Genomic DNA, 15004 nt, shown 5'->3' on the forward strand with positions numbered 1-15004 from the left:
TACTATTACGCTTCCATTACGTTCATTCCATCACTCGGAGATTTGATATCCGTGGATGGATAGCTCGATGGTCTGGAATTGAGTGGGTTCGCGGTTTTCAAGCAAAAAAAACCTACTTTTACAACTTGGAAGACAATAATTTAGAGAGTATTAAGTTATTATTAGTTACAACATAAAAATAGTAATGCCTATTTATAATAGCATATAGAGTATTAAGTTATTATTAGTTATTATTGGTTTTATGATTGGATTTTCTTCAAATTTAACCAGTTACGGTTGGTAGTTCATCTTTTACGAACCGTAACTAAGATTTACGGTTGGTTACACGCAAAATTCCAACCGTAATTAACTCCGAAAATGTAAAAAAAATGGATCTTTTTTTAAACTATAAAATATGATTTTGTTTTGATTTAGAGTTAATTGAAGTGAAACTTAATCATTAACACTAAACTAGATTATCAACACTAAACTATGTAAGGGTAAATTTGTCATTTCCAGTCTTTTTTTTGAATAAGGGGCACTTCAATTATCATGTAATGACCCTTTTTGTTCTATTACAATGCCGCCCCTTTAATAAACCATGACGCCCCTATAACAGGCTTGATAATAAAATAGTAGAAAAATGCCCTTCGATCATGGGATTTTAAATGCAAACTTTGTACCAGAAAAAGCCCATTGGGATATCGCCCTTGAGCACAGTGCACACACTTTAGATGAAGTTTACGTCACTGTCTTAAGAAGCCCACTCTATAAAGTCAATGAATCTACTCTGGGTCAGGAACTCAAGCGCACAACTTGCAAAATGTCTTGGAAACTTAAGAAATTCAGATGCAATCTGCATTTGCCTCTTGTAGTCTTTCATCATTGTTCGAAGAACTCCAGCTAGCAAGATTTCGTATTACAACTTCCTTGAGATTAGACAGATTGGTCAATGAATTTGCTGTCATATCATCACCTTAGAAATTAAGGTTGTGACAAGCATAAAGATCACAATGGAAGACACATTTTGTTGCATTCACGACGGATATAGTAGGAAATGGAAATGGACGCACAATGGTGAGTTGACGCTTAAATCATGTCACAAATCAATGCAACAACCTTCTAATGGGGCTGGATTTCTAATAAATGGCTTGCAGGACAAATGAATAGTTCAGAACATGCAGGATAAAAATCATCATGCCTTTCATCAAAAACACTAATTTCACAAGTTAAAGATGTACAAGCTGTTATGGAGAGAGTAAAAGAGACTGTTACTTCTACTATAAAGGAATTAGCTCTTCTTCTTTTTTTTTCAAAAAGTGCTCTCGGTACGAACTCCAGACCCTGGGAACACAAAAAGTTTTAGTTTCGGATACGGATTACCAAGTGAGGGGACTCATTGGAATGCTCATCCACAAGCCTGAATCCAAAATCATAAAAACCCTGTATTTTCTTCTCAAAGTTATGGATGATAGCATGTTTTCCACCCAAGTCTTGTTCTTGAAATATAATCCTCCTCCTGATGGAAACGCAGATGCAGATCCACCTACGATAAAAACATAGAGATTTATATACATTGTTGCGTTGAACAAAACCTGGTCAAACGGATTTTCATATGGCAATTATTCTGAAGAATCCAAAGTAAAGAATGAAAGACAAGCTACCTTGTCCAGCAGTTTTATTCAAAGGTCCAATTGAACCCAGGTTGGTCATTTGCCTTTGCTTTTTCAGACCATGGTTGATCTTGAAGTTCTTCGATCCATTTCTTCATAACTAATTTTGCTCCAGGGGTTGGGCTGAGGAAAATCATGCAGCTGCAAATGTATGTAAGCCCCTTCTTGCCAGGAGGTGGCTGCAAAATGAGAAATATGTCAAGGATTAGGTAATAATGTTAGAGTTCTGCAACAGCAAAACTGTTATTGATGACTGAAGATGCATCACACGAGATATGTGTGTGTTCATACTACAGTCATGTCACCAGTGAAGTATACATCATGTTTACCTTTAAGATATGTAAAGGGGTCTCTTCCAACCAGACCATATCAACGTCGTTGTACATGACATTATATCCAAGCTTCAAAAGATGCAAAAGATGCCGAGGTCTGCGTGACGTAAAATTGAAGAATCCCTGTCAAATTGGACAATTGCACGAGAGTAAGCGAAATGGTACATCGATATGTGTGCATGACTAACAGTAAAATATATATACCACAGTTCACAAATTTATAACGCTGCCAAAACCAACAGAATTCTAGGGACAACAACTCAGCATGTTTTTATCCAGACTAGAAATAAGCTTCCAACAAAGTAGGGGAGACATTCAGAACCATACTTGTAAACTGAAACTAAGCCTGAATGTATTCAATTTTGATTTCACTTGTGATATAATAAGCTACTAACAACTAATACGAAGAGATAACAGAAACCCAATACTAGGGACAATCTGAAAGACTAATACTTCAGCTTTTATATGCAACTATTGAGGTTGTCAAGCTACAAACTAGTAGAATGAAGTGAAAGCAAACAAGATGATAATCAACACTTCTTCATTTCTTTTCTTTTCTAGAGATGGTTCTCTGGGTCACCTAAACTTGGTCTCTATAACTCGATGTTATCAACATTTTCTGTTTTCCTATTACCAAATACACCACAAGCAAAACATACATTCGATACAGCGTACATAAATCCTAACAAAAGCAAACAAGGCAGATCATAATAATTGGCAATGAAGTCACCAAGTTCGCTAAACCTTCAAATTTCAGACACACTACAATAAGTGAATGAAAAATCATACTTATTAGTTTCCTCCAGTGATGTAGTTTGAGTCATATAACATTTACTGTCTAATTTCTCTATGTTTTCCAATTTCTCAGCCACACAAGCTCAACCCCACGACTCTCAATACCATTAACAAACAATTCAATTCCATCAACTAAACTTCCTATCAAACAATCCCAAAATCAAAACTTGTTTTCACAACCGAAAAACATACCTGAGACCAAAATTATGAGAGATTGATTCTCAGGAAGAGGAGAGGAACAAGGACAGCATGACCACGTCATCTTCACAACTTCCCCCACTTGATTCTTCTGATTTTCTTGTTTTTTCTTAGATTCAGATGTTAAACTCAGATTCAGCACAGAAACCACTCCAGATTTCTTAAAACCTGTAACTTTTTACATGTTCCCAAGGATATCCTTTTACATGTTCCAGAGGATATCATATCTAAGTTAATTTCTATCTTCTAGCCAGTACTTGTTACTGCTTGACATTTATAAGCATAAACCTTGGTTAATGCATCAACTAGAAGAATGTGAAGTCAGTGAAAGATGATATGATACCCTATATTTGCCGAGATCAAAAAGCAGCAACTGCAAGGAAGTCCCCTGTACCTTACCTAGCTAATTTTGATCTTCTGGACGCAGTTATTATTATAAAACACTAATAATAACAAAAAAAATGCAATAAAAGAGAAGGCGAGAGAGAGAGAGATTATAAAACACTAATAATAACATTTTTATTCATGTAACATAAAAAGGAGTTGCAGAGTACAGATAATTCAAAATGGAAGCATCGTGTAACATAACTAGAGCTTGGAAAATAAAGAGAAAAAAACGACTAATGTCGTAATGGCAGGAGACTAAAAGAACCTCCTACCATTGCCAAAGCTCTGTTATCTTAGGACTTCCACCGTCTGAACTTCCACAAACTGCAACTACATTACATCACTACAATTGACTCGAAGACACAACTTCAAACCAGTGGTACTACTTGACTGAAAGGAAAACACACTCGACTCGACCTGACCTGACACGACAATCACTATGCGGAAAACACATTATTTCCAGCATTTTATTTAAACGACTTCATAAAAGCAAGACCAACACGACCAATGCAACCAGACACACACGCAGACACATTTTAAGAACTGTAACCCCAACAAAAGAGAGCCAAAAAGCACCACCAGGAAGAGGTACCCGGTAATACAAAAAACTTGAGACCACCCCACGTCAAAGGAAATCGGAAAAGAACTGATACCCTATAACTATGACTCGGTGACTGAATTAACAAAGGACTATGGCAAAAAGGTGGCTCCCCCAATAATAGGGAACCAAAACACCTGGCAACAGGAAACCCTGAAAAAAATAGGAGAAAATGATCTGCCAAAGTCCCGTGGAAAACAACCAAGACACCAAAAGGAGGACCTACGGGGTAAGTGGGATGGATGCTGCTACTACTACCCGTGTAAGAGTGGTAACTATAATAATAAGAGAAAGGGAGAGAGAGAGAATTCTGATACTGCTTCTTCTTCGGCTACTGTTATCTGACATTTCTTACCCTTCAGCTGTCAAGGGCTTCTTCTACTGCTTCCCAGGATTGTGTTAAGCGAGGATGTCACATCTCCAGAGACTCTCCACAAGCAGGTCAATCATGCTGCTGCTTAGTGCCTTGCATTGCTGGAGATTCAATCCGATTAATGTCTCGCCCATGTCAGCTAGGTAAGGCAAGCTCTTGTCTGATATCTGAGAGCAACCAGCCAAGGATAGGATCTGCAATTCAAGGTCCTTTGCACAAGAAAGTGAAGCAACCGCAAAATCTGTAATAGCACACTTTGAAGCATCGAGCTCTTTGAGCATTCCACAGTTTACTGCCATTGAACCCAAGCTAACGTCAGTAACCATACTGCAGCCACTAAGGTTTAACCTATGGAGGGTTTCTCCATGAAGCCTAGCCAAGGAAGTAACTGAAGCATCTGTGATATTAATGCAGCCATTTAAGTTAACCTTCACTAAACCAGCCTCGCAGTTCTCAACCACTGAGAGAAATCCAGCATCAGTAACTCCGCAAAGACCGCTGAGATCTATGTTCTTCAACTGTGGGCAGAGCCACCCCACTACGGCCAAGCTAACACTGCCGAAACCAGGGCAGTCACTAATAGACAGAGATCGTAGAGATTTGCTGGGAGTGAGACGATGAGCTTCTGATACTATATCCTTGATACCCATGCACTTAACAAGGGAAAGTGCCTTCAGCTTCAAACCGCAGTTAGAGATGGCAGCAAGAACACCATACTGGGAAATCCTATTGCACTCCTCTAGACGCAGGCTTTTAATACATGCTGAGTTCTTGGTGAAAGCTACCAATCCATTGTCAGAAACAAAAGAACACTTGTGGAGGGATAAATTCTTCAAATTAGCGCAGCCCTTTCCAAATGCCTCAATGGCTACATCTGTAAACCCTCGGCATGAGGTAACCGCGAAAGAGACCAACTTCTGGAGTCCTTTAGCGTTACCCATAACCCAAAAGCCTCTTTCACTGACATTCTGTAGACCAGTAAGTACCAAATCTGTAATACTCCTGCCGTAATGACCTAGAATTGCAAGAGACACTTCAGTAATGTTCAAATTCTGGAGTTTAACCTTCGACAAGGTACTAGAAGAAGAAGACACCAAACATGAGATTCCTTGGTCCCCTACAAGTGGGCAATCTTTGATTGTGATTGAGTGCAGTTTTGGGCAGCCTGTTGCAATTGCCTGAAGACCGTCATTCCCTATTCTTGAACATGACTCAATTGTCAATGAAGTCAAATTATGGCAATTCTCAGCAATAGCAACCAACGCCTTATCGGAGATGAAAGGGCACTCGCTAAGGTCCAGAGTTTCTAACTTGTGGCAGCCATTTGCAATCTCGATTAGACCTTCATCACCAACAGTTGGAACACTCCAGACAGAAAGCACCCTCAAGTCAGGGCATCCACGAGCAATTGATGCAAGACCAACATCTGAAACACCACGAACACTGTTGTCTCCTCGGATCAAAAGCTTGCCCAAACCACCACATCCAGCATTTCCAACAGCAATTGCAGCAAGTCTGTTGTCTGTAGCTTTCTTCCCTTTCAAACACCTAGATAGATAACCATCACTCTCAACTTCCTCCTGACTAACTTTTTCAGAAACCACCTTAACAGTTTCCTCGGTCCGGATACTGCTCAAAAGCATAAGCCATCTTTTAGAAACACAAGCACATAAGCTTTTCTCTTCATTTCCTGATAACCTTCTGAAGATCTCAAATAAGCACTCATCGGGGAGAACTTCAATAGATGGCTGCTGCTTCTTTTGAACAATAACCTCTTGTTCCGCGAAGACGAATGGACTGATTCTAGACCTCTTAAGAGGAGGGTAGTAGACATCCATACAAGAACTAAGAGACAAGATGCTTGAATCCATGAGATTCGCATACATCGCCCCTCTAAATAACTCATCATTCCCTGTAAAATCAATCAAAAACCAGTACCAATCAATTCCAACTCCTCCAAATAATCAAACCATTCAATTTTACACAAATCTAACCTCAAAAAAACCCCATTTACACAACTAAATCCACAAAATTAACACTTAAATCACAAAATTAACAACATTAAACAACAATTCAATGAAACAAAAGCACCCCCAGAGACGTAAACAAGCCATAGAATTCACAAACATGATGAGCGTAAAATAAAGAGAAAAAGAATCATGGCTTTGGCCTTTGGATCCTCAAAGTTCTGGGTTTTTAAATCCTTGGTCGGTAAAGTCGAACAATATTTGCCGTACTACTGTAATCTCCGGAGAAAAAAAAATTCTGAAAATCCAATCTAATTACTTTGCCCTTTTCACAATCAACAAATTCTTCTGGTTTTTGATAAAATCAAAAACTATTTAGAGTATATGTTCAGCTAAAATCACCCCAACTATGTAAACTCTCATTTTTATCACAAAAAAAAAATCAAAATTTGAGCATAAATTTCCAAATCAAACCTCAAAACAGAGAGAAGGAGAAGATTCTTACCACTGAAATTGATGAGAGTAGGCATGAGTAAAGATCAAACTGTAAAACCCTTTGTAATTGAGCAAAAAAGATGGAGAAAAACACCAACAAATCAACAAATCCAAGACATATCATCACCCAAATTCCAAAACTCCACCTTTTTTTAATCGATTGAAGAACAAAGAAGAATTAGAAGAGAGAATTTTAACGTGGAAGAACCCTAAAGAGGGCAAAAATTGAGAGGAGGAAGACGAAGAAGAGGAAAGAGGAATTGTGGGGTGAAATTATGTCTGACTTGCTTTATTTATTTGTGGAAAGCAGCAATCAATATTTCCAGGTACGTTATTTTTCCAATTTTCATTCCAAATGCAATGAATCCTACAAAACCACTTGTTAGGATACCACTTGTATTTGTGAAACCGCCTTCGCTAAAGTGGTTTTCGGACAATACTTAAGTGGAAAGTATTGTTCCCCATAATGGTTGGGTGGTCACCTTAGCCCAGCAAACGGATATTAAATGAGATGCCTGCTTGGGAGACTAAGTGCAATGGTCATCGTAAAAAAAAATCGGACTTATCGAAAAAAAATATGTTCGGGAAAATTTTAAGTTTGGATTTTATGAGATGCGGCTTCTTGAAAATTTCGAGGCATTTATGTGGATGATTAATACCTTATTTGTTTGGATCTGACTCACAATATGAGATATGATTTGAGTTGAGTCAGTTATTAAATCTTTTGCCTATTCTTTTTTTGTTTTTTTGTAATATCTGAATCGTGGTTTGACTCACAATTTGACTTTGACTCGGACCGAGTCAGATGCAAGATCATTTGTTTTTTAATTTCAGATATCTAATAACTTGAGATCCGGCTCGTCTAAAGAATTTTAGAGCTTTTGAGAATATAGTTTCCCGATAATTCCAAATTTACGACATATAAATTGTCGTATCTAGAAAATTTCCTAGTTTTGGAAAATTGTAGGTTTAGAATTTTGTGGGAAACAATTCTTTTGGAAATTTTAAGTCAATATTCGCAGGTTGACTAAGTGCATTGGCTCGTCCAGTGAATTTTGGAAATTTCAAGAAGATATTCTTGGGAAATTTTAATTCGATCTACGAGAAGTGATTTTTCGAAATTCTTTAAAATGAATGATCTTATAACACTAAGTGCAATGGTTCGTCCACTAAACTCTAGAGCCTTTAAAAGATGGTTCTCGTAAATTTCAAGTATGAGAGAAATACAATCTAGGAAATTTAAGATTGCATCCACAAGGAAGACCAAATACAATGATTTGCGATATTCAAAATTCTTTAATAGACACTGTATAAAATTTCAAGAGAAGATTGATTGAATTCTAAAATTTGCAGTGATTTCTGAAAAATTACCAAACTGCTAAATAAAATTTACAGTAATTTCTCAGAAATTACTGATATGTTGAATAAAATATGATTGAATTTTAAAATTTACAGTCATTTCTAAAATTTACCGTAATTTCAACGGGAAAGTGATTGAATTCTAAAAAGTTACTGTACTGCTGAATAAAAAAATGTTACTACTTGCAACTATACATTATACCGTACATGATGTACATGATGATTTTGAGAAGTGATATTTTTAAGTTTATTTTTTGGTTTTGGTGCCGAATGTTTCCCGTAGTGGTTGAGCAAAGGTGCAATTTTATATTGCAGGAAAATCACTTTTTGGAGATTGACAATTTGACTGTAATTGAGTGGGAAGACTCGAATGATGGCCCAAATAAACTTTCTTGTTTTGACCCAAGTAAATTTCCTAAGAAATTAAATTTCGGCAGTAGTTATTTTTCTTACCACCACAGAAGATTACAAATTTGAACAATAAACTGTAAATTTCACATAATAACAAGGTTAAAGTGTTACTGTTGAGCAGAAATTCGCACCATTTTCCGCAGCCGCGACATGGATATGGCACAGCCTTCAGAGATATGCACAGCTGACAGTGTGCCGCCTGCTGAAAGTTGCATTTCTTGCAAAATACTGGAGCATGATGCATTTTAAAGACATGGGATCCTTGTACCTTTCAGACGTAGTAAATCATGCCGACTTCGATTGTGCTAATATGAGGGATGTTTAAAGCCACAGCAGGACGGCGACAGTTCTTCCGAAGAAAGGAGTACAGCACGTCAATCACAAACTTCTTAGGAAATGATGAATTCCTTCGTGCTTTTATATACGAATGACCAATTATGTATGCAACTCCTGCATGTTTAGCTTCCGCGAGTTCAAGAAGCTCTTCTTCAACTTCTTGGTCCAAATGATCTGCATTAGGCACTATAAAACGAATGCGCCTTCTCTGGCCTAGTGCAGGTGATTCTTGTTCATAAAATGTTTGCAGATTCTGCAGCGTAGCTGATTTACTGCTTCTGATGGTACTGCAAGATTGTTCGTTGTCTCCGTCCATAGTAGAAGGTTCTGACATTACAAGCCATGATCCATCTCTCTCAGTATTTGGAACAACTGCCATTCTTCCGTCTACAGATCCTTCGTACGAGCTTGAACCCTCCGCTTCTAACTGGATAAACTCCGCTATACTCATCACAAGATTGTTCTCAAAGTTCTCATCATCTTTTTGAATCTCTTTGTAGCCATAACGAACTATACACCGATACATCCTGTAGTTTTTCGGTCCGATTCTTCCAATTAGATACCGTTCATCTGGAGAAACGTAAGGAACGGGAACAGATTTGGCACACACAAAGACGAGAACTTGGTGGAATGCAGGGAGATTGGTGACGAAGTGGGAGAAAATAGCAGGAACTCCGGTGACGAGCTCTGTGTAGATTAATCCGATACCTGGGACTCTGACAATTCCCAAGCTAGGACCAAGTGTGAGGATCCATTTCATTGAGACCTTGTTTTGTACATCAAACATGTACTTCCGCCGTGTTCCGTAATGCCACACATACATAGTGACCATGAAAATGAAACATAGAACTATCGGTACCCATCCACCTTGCGGAATTTTTACGTAGGTAGCTGACAGATAGAATGCCTCAATTGATCCAAAGAACAGAAGGAATACGAACGCAAATACGATGTTCTTCTGCCAAACAAAGGTGATTATCAAAGACATTAACCATGTCGTCACAAACATCACTGTCATGCTTGCAATGCCTGAAATTTAGAAACACAGTTCTTAGCTTTCAACTAAAGGAGACAAACTATATCGAATTGCCCAGTGCTGAATTGACGAAACCGGTGATTTACCATAAGCGTTTCCAATTATGGTTGTGTCCTGAAAACCGACTGTGACAGCCAGGCAAAGAAGCATTAGGATCCAGTTTATCTCTGGAATATATATCCGGCCAAATATCCACTTTGATGTGTGGACGACCTTGATACGGGGAAAACAACCCAAAGCATGACATTGCATTACAATTGAGAATGTTGCAGAGATGACAGCTTGACTAGCCACAACTGCAGCTAATGTGGCAATAACAAAAACTGGCCAAAATACCGGCTCTGCCGAAATAGAGACAGAGATCAGGGAAAGTATGAAACATATGTATGTCAGTTGTAAGTGAAGCTAAATTTTCAGAAGGCTTACCAGGAATAGACGCATAGAAGCTTATCGATAGCTTAGAAAAGTTCTTTGTAAGAAACGCAGTCTGCCCCATGTATTGAAGTACCAGACAAGGGTAAACTAGGCAAGCAAATCCAAGCTGCAAGAAGTGAAAGTAAAAATGCATTTCTGACAAAAAATCGACCAAACTAGAAACACCCGAATTTTACCGACAAAATTGAACTGGAACCTAAATTTGGTTCCAACATACCCTGACAGATATATTTGTGAAGTGGCCGAGATCAGCAAACATAGCTTCAGTGCCTGTTAGGAACAGGAGAACACATTACTCCTCCATTGTGAATATGAAAGAACGGATTTGGAAACACCAAAATTACCTGTGACAGAAAGAAGTATTCCACCAACAGATATCCAACCATCTTTCCCTGTCTCCCTAAAGAACAGGTAAATATAATACGGGGAAATGGCACGGTACACTCTTGGGTTCCATACAATGACATTGTAAATGCCGAGAGTAGCGATGCAAAGTAACCAGACCGTAACAACGGGTGCAAAGATGAAAGCTACTCTTTGAGTACCACAGTGCTGTAAAGCAAAGAGGCCAACCAATACAATGCAAGCAATAACAACTATAGGACCTGTTCTTCCATTCAAACAGTAAGCAACTTCGCTATGAATTAGATAGTTATGACTTAAACTTGAAGGTAATGTCTATTGGCCGCAGTGCATACCTTGTTGTAAGTTTGTTGCACGAACTTGTAGCCCGGAAACGGCAGATAAAACTACATAGAAACAATTATTTGGGTTTAGTTATACTGTTATGGAAGATATCTGTCGCTAAAAGTGAATACGTAAGGTACAAAATTCTTGCCAGAAATTGCAGGAGTCAGAACACCATCACCAACCACCATGGAAGCACCAAACAGCACTAAAAGAAGTAAAAAAATTCTAGACTTCTTATGCTTCTCCAGATATTTTCTTAATGGGGAGGAATTACTAATCCTTTCTGACTGACCGCGGCTATAGTAAGTAGAGATCTCCTCATCGGCAGCTTGGTGGTTGGGAAGCAAACTGAATTTTGCATGCCTGCAAAGGAGGGAGTACAGTGCAAATGTCCCACCTAATAGTGATCATAAGAATAACGTAAGCTGAAAATGATTGACGGAGAGAACAAGACTTGAAAATCACATCTGCTCGTACCTTCACCATTATCATCTGCACTCAACACTATGAAAACATACTTTAACAAAGGAAGCAATGTGAAAGTCCAAAATATTAAGGAAAAGACTCCAAATATTGTGTCTTCAGTTTGATAATGGCGCAACCTCCCGGAGAATGTACTCTTAAAAACATAAAGAGGAGATGTACTTAAATCACCATAAACTACACCGAAACTCTGATATGCTAAAAGGATAACCTGTTTATACTCGCTCTTCCAGAGAACCTGATTGCAAGCAGTACACACACTGTTAACACAAATGATCATTTCTAGATTGTTAATTAAGTTCCACAGTGGCCAAAGGGGAAAGATACACCAAGAAGAAATTCTAAGAGTCTTAGACCCATGACATAAGTTTCTACATGGAGCAAACCGAGAAATGACATTTAGCTTCAAATGAATTGGGGTTATGGCACTAAATGGAAGTTGCAGAGACACACACAACCAATCGGACATGTGAATCAAGAGGACCCACAGGAAGCAACCTTCACAGTTCACCACCTCACCCACTTAAAGACCACATTTTTACATATTTGTCACCTCTTAACTATTCCGCAATATCTTATATTCAGCTCCAGAGCTCCATGGATAGATTCTAACTCTGCATTGGGAACTAACGGGAAACACCTTATGGACACTCCATACCAAAAGATACCAAAGAAACAAATTCCTCGATATCAAGTACAATCTCACAGCCAATGCATTATATCGAGGCTCATCTACGATTCCTAAATGCCGGGTGTGTGTGGCCTTACATACCCAACGGACATGAATATTGGAAATCATTGATCAAATAAAAAAAACTAACAAAATGATTCAAGCAATCAAAAAAAAATGGAAATCTTGTAAAATCACGGGGTAGAAATGATCGTTTTGCATCAGTAGAATCAAATACTTACCATTGTTAAGCGGATCTTTTGCTCAGGCAGCAAGAAATCTTGAGTTGTGTCTAGGGTTTGTCATTTGCCAAACCGAGGAAACGAAGAAAGTTGAGTTTTTTATGTTTGAATGAATCCATCGAATGTTTGCTGTAAGAATACCCCGGAATTTCGCGGGGGTTATCATTGGAATGTTAAAGACACCGGTCGGTATCTTTTAAGAAGAAGGTAGGGGCAGCCGCATACAAGGAGAGGAAAGTGAAAAAAAATTACAAGAACAAGTTAAACTAACAAGTAGTAATTATTTGGAGAGGGTGAAAAAAAATTACGAGAACAAGTTAAACTTTTTCCAACCTTTTCTATCAATTTTTCTAGTTTGACAAAGTAATTACTAGTAATCATAGCATTTACATTTTACTAGAATATATGTAGTTCTAACAAAATTAATGATTACTCATGTAACTTATATTTTTATCTCAAATATGAGCCCCGTAGTTACCAATATAATCTCGATTTGATTAATGATGGTAGGTATGTAACTTGTTATAGCATCCACAATGCATGTGGTAAAATGGTATATGTCCTCCCTCTTCTTCTTTTTTTTTTTTTTAAGAGATACTGTCATTTTTCAAGTGGCAAAAATCTTAGATGTTTTCGTGTATAAAGATATAGTGGTTAAGAGTAGGACCCCTTCTGGAATGGTAAAAGGCTTGGATGGATCTTCCACCGCCTATCGAGATAGATACCTAAAATTTTCACGGATATATATTATTTTCGATTGGCAAATATCCATAATCATTTAAACTGTTGGGATCAAGATGAATGTCAAACACAACTTGAATCAATAGATATTCTTTGCAAACTAGCCATATACAAGATACTTTTATCTCCAGTTTTTTAAGAAAAATACCTAATGCAATTCCACATCCAATACACTATTGAGGCTCATGTATGATTCTTAATGATGTCGGGTGTGCATGGCCTTAGTAAGCCTTAAACCCAGCGGACATGAACATTGGAAATCCTTGATAAAACAAAATACTAACAAATTGAACATTTCAAACAAAAATATAATTTGAAAATCTTGGGGCAATTGCATCAGTAAAATCAAAGACTTACCATTGTTTAGCGGATCTCTTACTCGGATAGTAACAAATCTTGAGTTGTGTCTAGGGTTTGTCATTTGGTAAACCGAGGAAACGAAAAGGTTGAATTTTTTTATATATCAATGGATCCGTTGAAGATTTGTTGTAAAGATATCGCGGAATTTCGCGGAAGGGGGTTTATTATTGGAATGTTATCTTTTACGAAAGAAGGTAGGGGAAAACATATACAGGAAGTAAAAAAAAATTTTAAAAAAATAACTATTTAGAGAGAAAGTGAGAAATAGCTTTAGAGACACTGGAAGAGGATTGTTAGTAGCAGGGATGAAATGGACGTGATGGGAGAAAGTGGTAGGGTAGAATTCAATTTCAGAATTTTTATTACAAAAAATGCTTCATCCTTATGCATGCTGCAAGACCTATACTAGTTACATGAAATAAGTTTTGACCAAGTTTTCCCGGTTAGGTGATGTGCGAATAGAACTTTTTCCTCTGACCGACATGTGAAAAACGGCTTCTTGTAATAAATCAAACAGTTTTGTGTTTGCTTCAGTTGATATAACTCTGATGAATCGATCATAACATTTTTCTTCTCGCTAAAAGTTAATTAGAAAACTTTTAATATTTAGTTCACTTTGATTTTCCTCCCCAGTCTCAAAGTTCACTTATCTAATTTTTAAAATAACTTTCTAAATCTTTAGACTCTGGTATATATCATGTGCTTTCCCCACTTCAACCATCTAACAAAAGAAACATGTAAAAACGTAAATAGTCTATAATCTATGGGGTACATATATATATATATATATATATATATATATATATATATATATATATATATATATATTCATGTTTCTTGGAACTGAAAGATGAAATAAATTATCGAGAATAATCATGGTATTTACATTTTGTTGGAATATAGGTTCCAACAAAATTAATGAAACCATTTTTTATTGATTCTCATATTCATGTCATTTTACATTTTTATCTCAAGTATGAGCCCCCACAGTCACCAAATATAATTTTGATTTACAGTTGTGTATCTTGTGATTAATCATGGCGGGTATGTATCTTGTATTATACGGTGCATTAGGTATAACAATGATATTTATATATCATATTAGCATAAAGTAATTCTGCATGAACATCCAAAAAACCTGGATATTTTTCGTAGGAGGATCAGTGGAGTCCTTCTAACATTGGATCTGTAAAAAGCTGAAGTGGGTCCCCCACTCTCTCTTGGGATTTACCTTAGAATAATTTTCATAGTATATCATTTTCGGTTAGTAAACATTAATATTCATTTCAAATTTTGGGGCTTAATGATCGATGAATGTCATTCACAACTTGAACCAAGATATATTTTACGGCAAATATCAATAGTCATTTGAAATTTAACGCCTAATGATTAATGTCAATCACAACTTGAGTTAGTTAATTAGTTACCTGAAAGGATTTTACAG

At 37.2% G+C, this 15004-nt stretch overlaps 2 protein-coding genes and 1 long non-coding RNA gene across 3 annotated transcripts; all 3 read right to left on the reverse strand.

The window, feature by feature from the left end:
* Positions 1-1167: 1167 nt before the first annotated feature.
* LOC113339959 lies at positions 1168-2959 on the reverse strand. Its single transcript, XR_003355200.1, has 3 exons — positions 1982-2959; positions 1644-1831; positions 1168-1525 (listed from the first exon to the last, which is right to left on the reverse strand). It is a non-coding gene; the product is annotated as an uncharacterized LOC113339959 (long non-coding RNA).
* A 512-nt stretch (positions 2960-3471) lies between these two features.
* LOC113339958 (EIN3-binding F-box protein 1-like) lies at positions 3472-7172 on the reverse strand. The gene is made up of 2 exons (XM_026585174.1): positions 6808-7172; positions 3472-6247 (listed from the first exon to the last, which is right to left on the reverse strand). The coding sequence occupies exons 1-2, from the start codon at positions 6830-6832 to the stop codon at positions 4362-4364; spliced, it is 1911 nt and encodes a 636-aa protein (XP_026440959.1). The 5' UTR covers positions 6833-7172; the 3' UTR covers positions 3472-4361.
* A 1379-nt stretch (positions 7173-8551) lies between these two features.
* On the reverse strand, positions 8552-12583 carry LOC113339360 (probable potassium transporter 2). Its single transcript, XM_026584648.1, has 9 exons — positions 12460-12583; positions 11542-11785; positions 11213-11461; positions 11073-11123; positions 10719-10979; positions 10592-10644; positions 10366-10480; positions 10026-10280; positions 8552-9932 (listed from the first exon to the last, which is right to left on the reverse strand). The coding sequence occupies exons 1-9, from the start codon at positions 12460-12462 to the stop codon at positions 8839-8841; spliced, it is 2325 nt and encodes a 774-aa protein (XP_026440433.1). The 5' UTR covers positions 12463-12583; the 3' UTR covers positions 8552-8838.
* Positions 12584-15004: the final 2421 nt, after the last annotated feature.

The sequence above is a fragment of the Papaver somniferum genome, unplaced genomic scaffold (genome assembly GCF_003573695.1).
Source record: "Papaver somniferum cultivar HN1 unplaced genomic scaffold, ASM357369v1 unplaced-scaffold_21, whole genome shotgun sequence".
Lineage (NCBI taxonomy): Eukaryota > Viridiplantae > Streptophyta > Magnoliopsida > Ranunculales > Papaveraceae > Papaver > Papaver somniferum.

Excerpts from the sequence above, each read along its gene's own strand:
- LOC113339958 (XM_026585174.1), bottom strand. The coding sequence starts at position 6,832 with ATGCCTACTCTCATCAATTTCAGTG. Across the intron at positions 6,248-6,807 it reads TACTCTCATCAATTTCAGTG|GGAATGATGAGTTATTTAGA; the intron begins GTAAGAATCTTC and ends TTGATTTTACAG.
- LOC113339360 (XM_026584648.1), bottom strand. Across the intron at positions 10,980-11,072 it reads TGCAACAAACTTACAACAAG|GTCCTATAGTTGTTATTGCT; the intron begins GTATGCACTGCG and ends ATGGAAGAACAG. Across the intron at positions 9,933-10,025 it reads CATAATTGGAAACGCTTATG|GCATTGCAAGCATGACAGTG; the intron begins GTAAATCACCGG and ends TCTAAATTTCAG.